At 29.9% G+C, this 16,132-nt stretch overlaps 1 protein-coding gene across 1 annotated transcript in view; it reads right to left on the minus strand.

Annotated features, from left to right (window-relative positions):
* Positions 1-1,074: 1,074 nt before the first annotated feature.
* Positions 1,075-16,132, minus strand: part of LOC111632208 (enhancer of polycomb homolog 1-like) — a 185,905-nt gene continuing 170,847 nt past the window's right edge. The window contains exons 14-15 of the mRNA XM_023376587.1: positions 14,035-14,299; positions 1,075-4,001 (exon numbers count right to left, since the gene is read on the minus strand). Of these exons, the coding sequence (XP_023232355.1) occupies positions 3,926-4,001; positions 14,035-14,299 (341 nt within the window). The 3' untranslated portion in view covers positions 1,075-3,925. The remainder of the gene's footprint in view (positions 4,002-14,034; positions 14,300-16,132) is intronic.

Raw genomic sequence — 16,132 nt, forward strand, 5'->3', positions numbered from 1 at the left:
AGGAAAGTAATCGTAATACATAAATGAAGTTTAGCCAAATAGTCGAGTGAAAAGACGGCTGAATTATACATAAAAAATCCTCAAAAATAGAGATGCATAGAATGGAAAAGGCCTTATTCATCTCATCCTCAATTTAGTCATTGCTGCTGGTAAAGTTCTTAAAATTTGTAATTTTCACTTACAAGTCTATAACCATGACTGATCCATTTAAAAATTCCTAATTTTTTCATCTCAAAATTAAAAATTGCCTGATATACTGTACAAGACATTCTATGGAATGTCAATTTATATGTTATGCTTATTTTTTCCTTGTAAGTGATTTGGATGGATGGCTGAGTGGTTAAATGACACCATTGCTCTGGGGAATCAGAAACGAACCTGGAAGTCAAAAACCCAGGAATTTTTTCCTAAGGTGGTTTAACCTGGATATGCCAAGCCCATTTTCTGCCACTCTATTGTGGGTCCAGTGAAACTCCAATTGGGATTGATAAAAAGATCTTTTTAATGCCAATTGGGCAGTGCTAAAACAAATAAAAAAAATTTGGATGATTTTATTATATTAAAGATTAATCATTTTCATTTTGCCATAATTTTAAGACTATAAAATTAAATTATTTATAATATCTTCCTTGAAATCAAGTTAAATTTTGATAATAAAACTTTAATTTTGTTACTTCCTATCAATTTATTTTTAAAAAGTTTAATATTTTGTTGCATAGTGTCCTAAGTGAGATTTTTATATTGTTATTTAGAACTTTCACTACCAAAGAAATTTCACATGACTTGCATAGCACCAAATCATAATGTTTAAAATTTCAGATGTAATGAAAACGACACACAGGACCTTTCACCACAGAAAAGGTGGAAAATATACATTGTTCCAATAAGCATAAATCAAAATGTATTACTTGATGCTTAGGACCATTCTCCACCACTGTGATGATTCAACAATATTTGTAATCCAGTGGTTTCTTTACCGGTTTGAATTTGTAAATTATTTTCAAAAAGACAACACTTAATTATTAAGCAAACTATTTGAAAAGATCATTTGATATTTAAAAGAAAATAAAATTGTCGTGGTCAAATTGCTTTAATTCATGCGAGCTAAAGTGCTATTTACAATGATACAGTTTGAAGTAAATATAAAACTTATATTACACAGGGTTTTCCACAATTCAGTCATACAAATCAGTGGTGCAGAACATAGCCTGTACAGTACACCACATCGTTTGACAACTGTGAGGTACAGGGATGTTCTGTGTGAAGAAAAGTGATACTTCACAACGGCAATTTATGGTAATACACACACAGCAACTACAGATATATTGAGTCTTAGTGAAGAGATGACTGTGATGAATCCTAGTTTTAGCACTAGGAAACTTCATCAGATTGACACCATATAGCAATAAATGTGAGCAAGACTAATCATTCGGCAGTCTAATCAGGTACTAGCCATTATGTGGCACTGTACCATAACCTTAAATTACAATAGTAAATATTGTATAATAGCAAGCACAGTTCACGTATAACACTTTCTTCAATTGTTTAATTTTTACTTGGATCTTAAAAGTAAAACTCCTAGGAGCTGGAACAGCTTTCTAATATGAATTATTCCAAGTACATATATAATGGATTGAATTAAAATTTCACAGACAATTCATACAGATTCATTTGTTCACTTGATTGTGTAACAGGAATTGGGTGAACATTGCTTGCAAAATATACATAAGTGGTGTCTTCTGACAATACAACAAGTTTATGATTACTAACTTTGTACTGGTTTTGAATATTTCATATTTCTATTATAGTCACTTCGTTTTACAGTGGATTTCAAATAAAATTTCTCTTGGCTGAAAAAAAAGTGCCAGCATAACTGAAAAATGCTAATTAACAAGCTTTTAATATTATTGTAGTTTGTTATTTCAAACACAAAACTTTTAAAATGTTCTTTATATAAAAGAATAGCAACCAACAAGTAAAAATAAATTGTAATATGCAAATATTAAACATAAAGCCTTACTTATACTACAGTATTTGGATATCACAATGATTTAATATTCACATTTCAACACACAAAGTATTCTTTTCTTTCTACCAGGAATTTTAATAAGGAACTTTTCAACACTCAAAAAATCATTATTATTGTTCTAGTTTAGTATTTTTATATTGCATATTTGGGATAAATTCTCTGGCAGTATGAAATCTCTATCTAAAAATATATCACCATTTGTTACAACAGAAATAACAGGGATTATTTTGAATCATAAGAGGAATTTTAAATTATATTACACATTGCACATTTAATAGGAGATAAAAATATATTATATTTCAGTTTTGCCTTCAACTTTATTTATAACATTAAAGTTATTTTTTATCTACAGAACTATCCACTTTTTAGGTGATATATATTGTTATCTGTAGTACAAATATGGCTTTAAGTTATTTGCATATTTAGTCATTTGTCTGATTAGCCTGTGTGTATATTAGCCGGAATGGCAAATATGCCTTAAAGGCACCGGAGGACCCGTACTGCATTCACTATCATTGTCACAATGTCATACTGTCAACATCTAGAAGCCAATTGTTTTTACTAGAAAATTACCACAATATATACATACATTCCAACTTGACAATTGAGTACACAACACATTATCACATGTATACACAGCTGCCTTTGGTTTTCTAGTTCCCAAAAAAAATATTCATGGGCTTAAACCAATTTTTTTCCTTTGTGACTATATCAGATATATATATATTTATATATATACATAAATACATACATACATAAGTACTTTATATATATATGTATATGTATATTACAGCAAAAATATTACCAAAAAGCTGAGGAAAAGAACAGATCAGTTTGTTAATCACAGCCACTTATAAGGCAATGAAAAATCTACATCTAAATTAAGGACTAGCATGAGAATAAGCAACCTTTAAAATGAACTGATTCTATACCTCAGCCATTGGCAACAAGGAAATAACTGCTCAAGAATACATTTACATTTAATTATGTAAAGGGAAGCAGTTTAAATAAAACAAATTCATTGTTAAAATTCAATAACAATAAAAATTATTTATCAGATTGTGGGTTGTACTACTAAATTAATAAATACATTTTAAAAATCATTTGAGGTTCATGAAAATTTACTAAAATGAAGCACTGTGTATAGTAACAAAGTTTAACAGGTAACTTTAAACTGACAAATTAACAAAAAAAATTTGGTGGTTGCTTCCCTCTAAAGGTGATATATTGCTGATATATAAATTAGATTTTGGAATGAATAGTTTCAAATTCCAACAGACATAGCTTAAAAATATATAATGAAATACAGTATTGTATTTAATATTGTGCAGCATTTACATGGAAGGAAGACTTGTTGTTTCACAAATTTGTTTATTTTGGATTGAAGTTGAGCTGTTGGAATTCATCTATAGTAAAATAAAAAATAATTTAATCTTCAATTATTATTATTTAAAAAGTACATAATACAGAAGTGGGATGTTGAAAACAGTATGGTGTACAGTAAGTAAACTATCAGTCAATATTTCTATAATGAAGTAGAAAACCTAGGGTTTTCTCCATCGATTTTACTCAAACTTGTTCTCAGTTTTGAAAATTTTGTAGTACACGTAATGTGGAATTTGAACATTAATTCACAAAGACTTCTAAATCTACATACAGCAGTTATGACAAAGGTTGGGACTGAATACAGCACATTATGAAGCATCACTTTTCCTTTCTTCTTGGGTCAATGGGATGTGGCAATCACCTCTACAGAGACTGACTTGAGAAGTGCAATTTCCTTTCTTCTCTCTCCACCATCAGTTACAGGACCAAGCTGCAGAATGACTTCCCATCTTTTCATGCAGAACACTGCAGGCTAGCATATCTAGTACCTTGTTCAGATTTCAACCATTGTCAAGTTACATCCATCGGTACTCCTCTGTCACTAGAAACTTTCATTTTGTTTAATGTCATGTTTTCTTGACTCTCTCTGTAAATAATAAAAAAATAATTATACTAATTTGTATATATAAATTTGTAGTCAATTGTTTCTCTTTTTTAAAGTCAATTTTTGTTAATTCAAAACATATCTTTAACAAAAATTTTTCTTTATTTTATTAGTTTAAAGTTTATATTATTTCAATCTATAATGAGTTATGCCTGAATGCCTTCTTCATTTAAAAAATCAGAACTATTTCTAATTGAGCTGTTGATTTTGAAAGTGGAGCAAGTCCATTTTGTGAAAAAAATACTTAAAGCTAATTTTTATTATAAATTAACATAAAATTTATGTTTTTAATCAATTCACAATAAATATATTTTAATATCAGTATAAATTTTTTACTAGTAATTTAAACCATCAATGATATATATCGTGAGTTGATTTTGAAGTGAGGCAAATCCATTGGTGCATATCAAAACCATGATTTTTTTCACCTAATGCAGATAACCATTATTGCATATTAAATCTACATGAAATAAGACCAAAAAAATATAAAATAAGTCTACAACTGCTTAATAATATTTTTAAACTCATTCAAACGCAAAGCATTAAATATCTACCAATAACATAAAACTGACTTACCCAACTTTGAAAATTAAACACTCAATTCATGAAAAAAGCATTAATTTTAAAAAAAATTCTTGTTTTTGCCATTGAAAATATTCACATTAACTATATCTGATTTTTATATTGCTTGTTAAGTTGTTAAATTTGCTAATTAGTAAATAAAAATTCATGACAATTATATAACAATTTTAATTATAAAATCTCTTTTCCAATCCTGTTTAATTTACAAATACTATACTTACACATATCATCATAGTTTATAAGAATGCTAAATAAATAAATTTTCTCATATGCATTTTTTTTTTGTAACAATATTAAATAATAGTGAATACAGAGTGGCCTAAAGTTAATTAACCAAGATATATTTTACGATAGAAAATATATCTTGATCAATTAACTTTATTAGGAATAACTGTTTGTTATTATTTGTGAATTAATTCTAATCAAAATGTAATTTTAAATAAGATTTTGAATGTATGAGATGATTTCAATTCTGAATTTTTGTGATTCAGTAATTTATAGAATCTGGATATAGAATTTGATGGTCTTAGATATACAAATACATACAGTGGGTGATCAGTTAATGAACAGTTTGGACTGCGAACAAATTGGACAAGGAACACTTTTGTGAAAGATTTTTATGTTTGGACAACAAACATGTTTGGATAATGATCACCTCACAGAACAAACACAAGAAGCAGTGACAAAATATTGAATACTGATTGGTCTTTACATCAATGCTCAATCCAATACCGATTGGATAGTATTCCTCTGAACTTTGACACTCTTCCTTGTAATTCCAGTTTTTTGTTTACCTTTCTGACAAGGAATTTTTTTTATAGTCTTTGGACATTAAGTTTTGAATTAGTTTTTATTTTTTAAAGGCAAGAATTTAACTGTCCTATCGGATGTTTGTTAACGTTTTAACACCAACTTTTGAATTTCATCTGGGTCTCACATTTACACAATGTTTTTGTGTGCTAGTTGATTTCTGTTTTCTGAATTTTTGTAATTGCTTTTCTGAACTTTTTCTTTAAAAAAGAAACTGATAATATTATGGAGCCTAAAAAGAGTGAAGTTTTAAAAACTGTGCTCACCACAGAAACCAAACAAGAGATAATAGCCAGGTAGAGTGGGCAGTTTGATGTTGCTAGGCAGTGTGGCTTGAACAGGTCTACAGTAAGCACAATCTTAGCTAAGAAAGATATAATCAAGAAGAGTGAAGCAGCTAAAGGAATAATGAAAATCACATCTGACAAATAAAGAACATTGAAGAGCTCGTAATGGAAATTGATTTGATGACAGAAGAACACAAGAAACTCAGCAAGATGTGTTTTCTTCTGAAAAAGGGGAGAATGAAAGAGGATCAATGCCAACATCTGCTATTAAAGATGTTTTGAAGTTGGAGAATGTCAGAACAACAGTCATCAAACCAGATTGAGGTTAAATTAATTAATTAGATTTGGGAATCGCTACAATGACAATGCTATTAATTACAGTTGTGCCTCATATAACGTACGCCTCGAATAACGGACGCTGCGAATAACGAACTTTCTGTTTGGCCGTTACGTGACTCGAGCAACGGACTGGCTGCGGACAACGGACTTTCCGTTCAGCAGTTACGTGAGGCGACCAATGGACTTTTTACGAACAAGTGCGAATGATGTTTCCACTCTTTTGCCGTTGCCAATGACAATCTGCTATTTTTATAATATATTAATATTATTAGAATATATTATCAGTATATCTGAAGTACAGAGCTACCGTTGGGATTAGGCTTGCTCCCTTGTTTATTACGTACATCACCTCAGTGCAGGGTATTTACATTTATTCAAGTGTTGTGCAAATCATGGCTTCTAAAAAAACAGAAAGGCAATTTCAATTTAAACAATGCAAGAAATCATCAGAAGGAGTGAAAGTTGACAAAAACTTCCTTGTCGAATGGGGAGAGGTTCAAGAGTTTACCAACACTCATTATCCAGACAAAGCTGAGGCCAACAGTATCAATGATCTCTACAATGACACCCTTGCTTGTTATTTCCGACAGGTGTTAAAGAAGAGCGAGAAACAGACCATCTTGGACATGTTTTTCAAGAAGCCAGCAGGGAAAAAACAAAGGATGGAACAAGAGGAGTTGATCCTGCAAGCTCCGGTAGCATCTCCTGAATCTGAATCTGATTAAAAAACAATAAAAAAAAAGACCCGCTGCAATGTGTAAAAAGTCTGTATCAGTATGAATGTGGGAAGAAAGTGTTCCTCCACCTCCTCCTCACAACATCTGACTACCCGCCATAATTGGTGACTGCTCCATTTTCATTTTTTTTGTTATGGTACAATACGGTTATTTTATGCTGTGGAACGAATTATATGTTTTAACATGTATTTCTATGGGAAAATGCGTTTCGTATAACGGACGTTTCACTTAACGGACGTGTATCTGGAACAGATTAAGTACGTTATACGAGGCACCACTGTACTTCTAAAAGTCCTAAAGAAGAGAGAAAAGCAATTGACATTGAACAGGTTCTTTAATCCCCACAAAAAAAAATGCAAGACTGTGTATATATGTATTTTTATTACTACATATTGTGAGATCTGAACGTTCAGGGGAGGATCATTTTAATCAAAATAATAAGTTGGAGAAAAGATTTAAAACAATGGAAAATAATATTTTAAACTTCAACAAGATTTTATTTAAAAACGGAGGAAACATCAGATTTTTGAAAGGAAGTTGATTTCCTTTGCCAGGCCAACTCAGGATGAGTCGAGTTTTTGCACACATTACTGAAGACCAGATAAAAAGGACATTTTCCTGCCATTTGGGGCAGTCCGTTAGAAAAAGGTTGCCACGCAAGAAATCCACCACACGATATAAGCAGTCTGTCGAAACGAGGTATTGCCACACAAGTCCATCGAAACAAGGTTTGCCATATGTAAGAATCTGAAATATACGTTAAGAGACAGTCCGATAGGAAGAGGCATTGCCATACAAAGAGAATACGATACAAGTGATGATCATATGAGATCGACAAGGCCCTGCTAGACTGATTAATTGAAGTATAAGTATACGACAAGATTGTCAAAGGAGAAAGATAAAAGAACTTCCCATAGCAAATAGAAGAAGAAAAATATTTAAAGAAGGAAGAAGATCCTTATACAGAAACAGATACAAGAAATACGGTGAAGTTAATATAGTCTCTGATAGATCAATATAAACTCTCTCACACGTTAGGTTAGAAATAAGATAGTTTAAGTTAGGTTTAGATATGTGTTAGATTCATCATTGTATATTTTTATTATTTGATTTATTAAATATTTTGATTTGTTTTATAAAATGGCTCGGTTCTTATTAGACATTCATTTTCATTCAAGTTCCTCTGAATCCCGAGTTTAAGGATAACGCGTGTTAATCCGCATTTAAAATAACTGATTAATTGGTGTAAAGGAATCCTGACTAGATCTAGAATTAATCCTCTAGATCATTTAAACATTAACAGCCCTCCTAGAAAAAGCTTAGTGAGCCAATCTTGAGATTGTGTGCCCGTAAGCGGCGTAGACTTAGTTCTACGTCCCTGGCTTCTCACAATATAAATAAACGCAATAAGAAAGTATATAATTTTTTTTATTTTTTTCGGATCTCCAGAATGAATTAATCAAATTCCCATAAAAATCTATGGTAAATCAATAATCAGTTAACAAACAATTTAGGTAACAAACACGGTCTTGGAACGGATTATGTTTATTAACCTATCACCCAGTGTATAATTATTTATAATGAAACATTAATTTTTTTAGCTCAGTTTTATTGAAATGGAAATTAAAAATTTAATTTTTTTTTATAAAAGCTTCTTATTTAACAGTAAATATTTTTAAAACAAGATCCAGAACTATGTGAATTTAAAGTAAATATCAGGAGTTCAGAATATTTTCAGGACCCAAAATTTCCTTGAAAATTATTGCATCATAATACACAAAATAATAATTTACAAACTACTTGCCAATGATTACTATGTAGTTTGGAAAATTCAAATTAAATTGTACAAATAATTAAATAGGCCTATCATACAATTTACTGCACAACACTAAACTGTTAAATTAACTTAAATGTTTTTAAATTATAAGAATGCTTTAATTTAAGCACATAATCACATAACTTACAATTATAAACTTGATATTATACCAATGTATCACATTGATAAATAAGATAAGTGAAATATAACAAGGAGCTGTCTGGAGACAAAGAAAAAGCACAGTATAACAAAGTACAAAAAATTCTGGGCTTTTAATAAACAGATTATACACGCTATGGAATCTCTATTCTCTATTCTTTCATTGGCAAGTGTTTCTGATATAAATCTAAGGTTTTTGATACTGAATTTTATTTGTGGTTATATCGAATTAAATGATGTTTATGTAAACATTGATACCATGAATGCCCATTTAGCATTATTGTTTCTTTAACAATGACATTTAAAGACAATTACTGCTGATATAAAAGCAAAACATCAGTTACAATTTTATTATACAGTGATACATTTCATAATAAATTGCTTATTAAAAAAGTAGTGTAATTTATAATTTTCAATTTAAAAAATAAATATTGAACATATAATAAAACATCAAAACTTATGAAATTACAGAAATCCTTTCCTTATAGATCACTCATTAAATTCAAAATTTCATACTTTTCTGTGAATTGATGGTATTGCTCAATTCACATAAAAATGTGAAATTTCAAATTCACAGAAATTTGTAAATGAGGAGACAGTACTTAAAACCAACACATAAACAACTTTTAATATCAAAAAGCAAAAGAAAATGTAAATGATAATTGATCTGTGTTTTGCTTATTTAGATCTTGACGAATTTATTGTCTCACCTGTAGTGGTAGTTTAAGGACAATGGTAGGAATAAAATACCATATTTGGTTGCAAAAAGAAATTCACTGGCAATTGATATTTTAAAATTTATTGACTAAGTTCTTTAAAAATTTGGGAGACAAAAAAAAAAAAAAAAAAAAAAAAAAAAAAAAAAAAAAAAAAAAAAAAAAAAAAAAAAAAAAAAAAAAAAAAAAAAAAAAAAAAAAAAAAAAAAAAAAAAAAAAAAAAAAAAAAAAAAAAAAAAAAAAAAAAAAAAAAAAAAAAAAAAAAAAAAAAAAAAAAAAAAAAAAAAAAAAAAAAAAAAAAAAAAAAAAAAAAAAAAAAAAAAAAAAAAAAAAAAAAAAAAAAAAAAAAAAAAAAAAAAAAAAAAAAAAAAAAAAAAAAAAAAAAAAAAAAAAAAAAAAAAAAAAAAAAAAAAAAAAAAAAAAAAAAAAAAAAAAAAAAAAAAAAAAAAAAAAAAAAAAAAAAAAAAAAAAAAAAAAAAAAAAAAAAAAAAAAAAAAAAAAAAAAAAAAAAAAAAAAAAAAAAAAAAAAAAAAAAAAAAAAAAAAAAAAAAAAAAAAAAAAAAAAAAAAAAAAAAAAAAAAAAAAAAAAAAAAAAAAAAAAAAAAAAAAAAAAAAAAAAAAAAAAAAAAAAAAAAAAAAAAAAAAAAAAAAAAAAAAAAAAAAAAAAAAAAAAAAAAAAAAAAAAAAAAAAAAAAAAAAAAAAAAAAAAAAAAAAAAAAAAAAAAAAAAAAAAAAAAAAAAAAAAAAAAAAAAAAAAAAAAAAAAAAAAAAAAAAAAAAAAAAAAAAAAAAAAAAAAAAAAAAAAAAAAAAAAAAAAAAAAAAAAAAAAAAAAAAAAAAAAAAAAAAAAAAAAAAAAAAAAAAAAAAAAAAAAAAAAAAAAAAAAAAAAAAAAAAAAAAAAAAAAAAAAAAAAAAAAAAAAAAAAAAAAAAAAAAAAAAAAAAAAAAAAAAAAAAAAAAAAAAAAAAAAAAAAAAAAAAAAAAAAAAAAAAAAAAAAAAAAAAAAAAAAAAAAAAAAAAAAAAAAAAAAAAAAAAAAAAAAAAAAAAAAAAAAAAAAAAAAAAAAAAAAAAAAAAAAAAAAAAAAAAAAAAAAAAAAAAAAAAAAAAAAAAAAAAAAAAAAAAAAAAAAAAAAAAAAAAAAAAAAAAAAAAAAAAAAAAAAAAAAAAAAAAAAAAAAAAAAAAAAAAAAAAAAAAAAAAAAAAAAAAAAAAAAAAAAAAAAAAAAAAAAAAAAAAAAAAAAAAAAAANAAAAAAATATACGTATTTTGGAAATGTTGAGTCGAATTAGTCTAGAATCGATTAATTTTATGAAAGAAAACCTTTCAAACAGCCGTAGTCTGTAAACTATGATTCCTACAAAATTGATTCATAAAGAACGGAACGTATCTACCGTCTTATAGGGGGATCTACTGTATTTATAAGACAAAAATGAAGGCCATAACAATTATGATTGTTATGCTGTGTTTAAGACTGGTTCTCTGCCTACCCACTGGGAGAATGACTTTGTCCATCATCAGACTGGACTTGTGCAGCAGCAACAAGAGATGTGTGCAAATGGATCAGTGTTTTCTAACGTTTTCTAAGTGAAGCAGTGATGTTGGCTGAAAATTGAGTTTGCTAGAGGATTCACAGAAAAACATTGTTATCAGATGCTGGTACAATCTTGTGAAGCATCTGCTTTACCATACAGTACAGCACTATCAGAAGATGAATAAAAGCATTCAGAGATGGTTGTCAGAAAGTAGTTGATGAGCACTAACCAACACCAGAAATGTTATGGAAAAACAAATGCAAGCCATGGCTGCATTGTTGGAGAATGACTGGAGATGGGCAATTCATGAGCTAGGTCATGAGAGCAGTCTGTCTCATATGACCATCTTGCACATTCTGTGGAAAGAATTGTGTATGTGAAAAATTGCATCTTGATGGGTTCCTTGTGCTTTGGATGACATCCAGAAATGGCATTAATAAGAGACAGTGACTCTCCATTGGAGTGCTAGCAATGTGAAAAGTCAGCATTCTTATGTCACATTATTATGCTAGATGAAACATGAGCTTTGTTCTATGAATTACAACTTAAATACCAGTCTGTTGAGTGGTGATATTAAAGCTTCTCCTCGCAAAAAAGTTCTGGCAGAACTCCACTAATTTCAAGGCTAGAATCATTGCTATGTATGACTGCAAAGATGTTATCTTAACACACACAGTGCCACTAAGGCAAACTTGTGAAAGCACATTACTACATCCACTTCTTGGAACACAATCTGTGATCAACACTGTATAAGACACAAAACTACTTCATGAAGAATTCTCCCATTGCTTTGCATGACAAGACCCATTGTCATGTACAAACCCTAGTGAAAGGCTGCTCAACAATGGATTAGAAAGTGTAACACCTTCCATACTCTCCAGACACGAGTCCATACAATTTTTTTAACTTGTTCTCTAAGATGGAAGAACTGATCTGTAGAATTCGTTTCAAGACTATCAAGGACATTATACAGGCAGTAGACTACTCAATAGAGACTAGAGACAAAAATTGGCATTGAGTAATTTCCACATTGATGAGAACAGGTAATTAACAATGCTTTGTTTTGTTTGTTTTTATTAAGGCAATGCAACACTTGGTGATCTGCCTAGGAGGATGCCTTCTGGGAGATCTTTTTAAGAGTAATTGGCACCTATTCAGGTGTTACAGACGTGGCGTATTAATTGAGAGAAAAAAATAAGTTTTTAAATAACCTTAAAAGGAGATGTAGCACTGAGATTATGTGTCAGATTTATAAGAATTCAAAACAATTAAATATGAGCAGGAGTTTCAAGGTGCGATTAATTTCCCTTCATCGGATTAAACACAGTGTCAAATTAAACCTTTGGTAGCCCAAAATGGTCTGTTATCTGCCTAGATACAGGAAAACAACCAATCAAAAGCTAGAGATCCAGGGAAGAGAATCTTTTAAAAACCTGGATCTCAAGGACAAAGGCAAACTTTTCCCTGCCTCCTCTTGTGAAATTAACTGTGCAGACTTCTTTCAGCCTCTGATAATGACAACCACTGTCCAGACTTTCCCCAGCTTACAACTGCAGTCAACTGTCCAGGCTTTTCCCTGCCTCCCCATGTGGACACCATCCTGTTTGAATTTCGGGCTGTCACCCTTCCTCACTGGACCTCCCACACCATCAAAGCATCGACTGACCACCCCGGGGCCAATGACTCAACAGTCCAGTGACTCCAGAAGACAAGATACATTAGATTGTAAGACTTAGTATAAATAAACAGGGTTGTTTGTCACTTTGTCACTACAGCTATTTGCTTCACTTTCCTTCACTCCACATAAGATAATCCTGACATTTAGTAATCCCCAATTCAGCGACCTCACAACTGCATCAAAGGACCATCAACTGTGTACAGTGTACTTCTGTCCTGGTCCATGTGATCACTATATATTTTCCAACCTCTGTACAATTTTTTAAATGTATCTCTGAAATATTTAAACATTTTTGATAATTTCACTGTAAGCTAAAATAATCTCAATTATTTATAAATACATTTAATTTATTACCAAAATATTAGGAACTAATTTTATTTAATATTACTTTTAAAAGTTTATTTTATTCTATTGGAAAAAGTATTTAAGTATTTATATTTTCTTCATTGATAATCAAAAATAATAAAATTACTTCTTTTTTTAATTTTTCTTAATGGTTGATTTGGTTTGATGAAAAGGCAATGCAATAGAAAAACAATCCTGCTAAGGAGTATGCCTACTGGAAAGACTTTTTATGAGAAACTAGCTCTTACTTAGGTGCTAGACATTAAGAAACCATGAAAACTACACATTACCAATTCATTGGTCAGGTGTGAACCTAGAACCAACTACCAGTATTTGGTGGTTTTATCCACCTATTAGTGGACTACTTCATCCTTATCTACTCACTTGCTAATTAATATATAATACTAGCTGCAAGGACCCGCTTCGCTGGGTTTTTATTTGTTCGTACATTTGTATGTAATATAGCTTTTTTTTTTTTAATATATAAAAGACTGTTTTTCTAAGTAATCTAGAATCTAGCTGCAAGGACCATCTTCGCTGGATTTTTAAAAAGTAACGATAGTGAAGATTAAGATAATTACATTATAGCCAATCTTACCCGTTTTCACAGAATGCAAGAATTAGGTCCCCCGTTTCCAGACTAATTAGAGACTTGTTACGTTTAGTCAAACGAACTATTTTCAACGTTTCTGGAACGTTTACAATCGTTCTATAATCGAACCAATATTCGAATTTTATGTTCGAATTTAATTCGAACAAATTCGAACAAAACATTCGAAATAGAAAGCCACTTTCAACCACTTTCAGCCTCATATCTCCCGCACCCTTATAGCTATCGAGACGCAACCACCCCTATGCACGAATGGAGACTTGGGCTACTACCACATACAAACACCATTCATGTGCGATGTGTAGTTTTGGAGGAAAAGTGAAATATAGGGACACACATGTCCATTTATATATATATATATATAATATAATATAATATGAGATTGTGAACAAAATTTATACTTACCCACTTTCTTCATTTCCATTCTGTTCTGTATTAGGGAACCTTAATTCATCATGAGGGGTAGTCACTTTTGATGTTAACATACTTAATGGATTATGTAGATCCAAATCTGTGGACGGTACTACTTGTACACATGTTGGTAATGCTGTTGATGTTACTACATTCGGTAATGTTATTTCCAGAACAGAGTCTAAGGGTGTAGGTGGAACATGAGAAATTGTGCTATCAGCATTTTCTTTGTTAAAACTGCTATAATTTATATCAGTACCTATAAAAATTTAAATTATTTAAATTAAATTGTATTATGTAACAAGAAGTGATACTTAAGTATAATAAATATGTATATATAAAAGCTTATCAATAATTAAACAATATACCATATGATAATTTTTAATCAGTTATTATCAATTAATAAAAAAAAATCAATGTTAATAATACAATAAATTCACTATAAATATAAAGGCTAATATGTAAAAGAACAAAGATAAAACTTTTATCTTTATTCTTTTATTCATGGAAATCACTCTTATATTTTAATATAAGAGTGATTTCCATGCGGAGGAGAGCGAGTCTGCATCTCTGCTGTTGATACAACTGTCTTTGAGGGATTGCTTAAATATTTCAATGGTTTCAACTGTTCTAAGCTTGCTATTGTTGTGCATAGGAATTGTAATCTTTGCCTCTTCCCATTTGGTCGTTATACTAGGTTCACTTGCAAACTGGGCTAGGGTGGAAGTGAACTTTTTGTTGTATGCGTCGTATTTGTGTTCAGCTATCCTCCTTTTAAGTGATCTACTGGTTGAGCCAATGTATGTTAGTTTTTTGCACGGGTTAGATCTGCTGTCCTCCAGTGGGACTGTGTACACTCCTGGTCTCGCTGCATTTGTCCTTGGTATTAGCCAGAAGTTTATAAATTGTAGGGTTGCATTTGTATGCGAGAGTAGCATTGACCTTTCTTGCTATGAATTTAAAGACTTGGCTCATTCTAGGGTCGAAATCAACGGTAATGTGCTTACTTTGTTGCTTTAGAGCAGTGATTCTCAAACTTTTTCGATCCACCGCCCCCTTTGTTCCATAAAGTTATACCCAATGCCCCTAACCCATTTTCTCTTGTGTGAGAAAAGGATTGGAAATATTCTTAGGAAAACTTTTCTATGAATCTCACACTTTGTGCCCTTACTGTACATTGTTCTCATCATCTGGAAACCATTAAACGCAATGTCCTCTTATCAGCCCCAATTTTGCCTTTGGTCACCGTTCAATACCCTGCCTCTATCATAGATCTATTCATTGCGCCAGAAAGGGGCGTTATTGCTTACTTTGAGAAACGTTGAGCTAAAATAAAAGTCAATGTGTTAGAAATATTCAAGTTGTGACCTTCAATAAAAAATAAAAAATATATAAAATGTCAACATTTTATATATATTCTGTCGAATTTTTATATATAGAATTTGTCTGCCGTTGCCCCTCTATATTTCCTTAACGCCCCCCAATTCTCTTTGAGCCTTCTACTGCCCCCTTGAAAGCCTCCAGCACCCACAAGGGGGCGTTATCGCCCACTTTGAGAAACGCTGCTTTAGAGGTTTGGAATTGACATCTTCAGTTGTTAAGCATCTACAAATTTTTTGCGCAAGCCTATCAATAAATTTACTGTTGTAACCGTGGGCTGTGGCGAGGCGCTTGATGCGTTGGATTTCTCGCAGCACGTCCTTGATGTTAGAGCAATGAGTAAAAGCGCTGCGGATTAGAGCCCTGAAAGTAGATATTTTATAAATAAACGAGTCATTCGAGGTTGTAGGAGTGAAGAAAGATTGAAGATTAGACTTATGGAATACATTTGTGGTTATGCAGCCATGATTCAAGAAAATATTGAGGTCAAGGAAATGGGCCATCCTATCATCCTGTTGGTCTAACTTTAGCTTAAGTCGAAACGGGTTTTTGTTCACTATTGCAGTACGTCGTTTAGATCCAGCTTGGATTTCCAAATGATAAGAATATCATAGACATAGCGCAAGTAAAGAACAATTTCTGCGTTAAAGGACTAACACTTGGCTATCTAATTTTCTAACAATTAATTCACAGAGGTCTCCAGAGAGGGGAC

The sequence above is a fragment of the Centruroides sculpturatus genome, unplaced genomic scaffold (assembly GCF_000671375.1).
Source record: "Centruroides sculpturatus isolate CEXI.00-Female unplaced genomic scaffold, Cexi_2.0 scaffold407, whole genome shotgun sequence".
Classification (NCBI taxonomy): Eukaryota; Metazoa; Arthropoda; class Arachnida; order Scorpiones; family Buthidae; genus Centruroides; species Centruroides sculpturatus.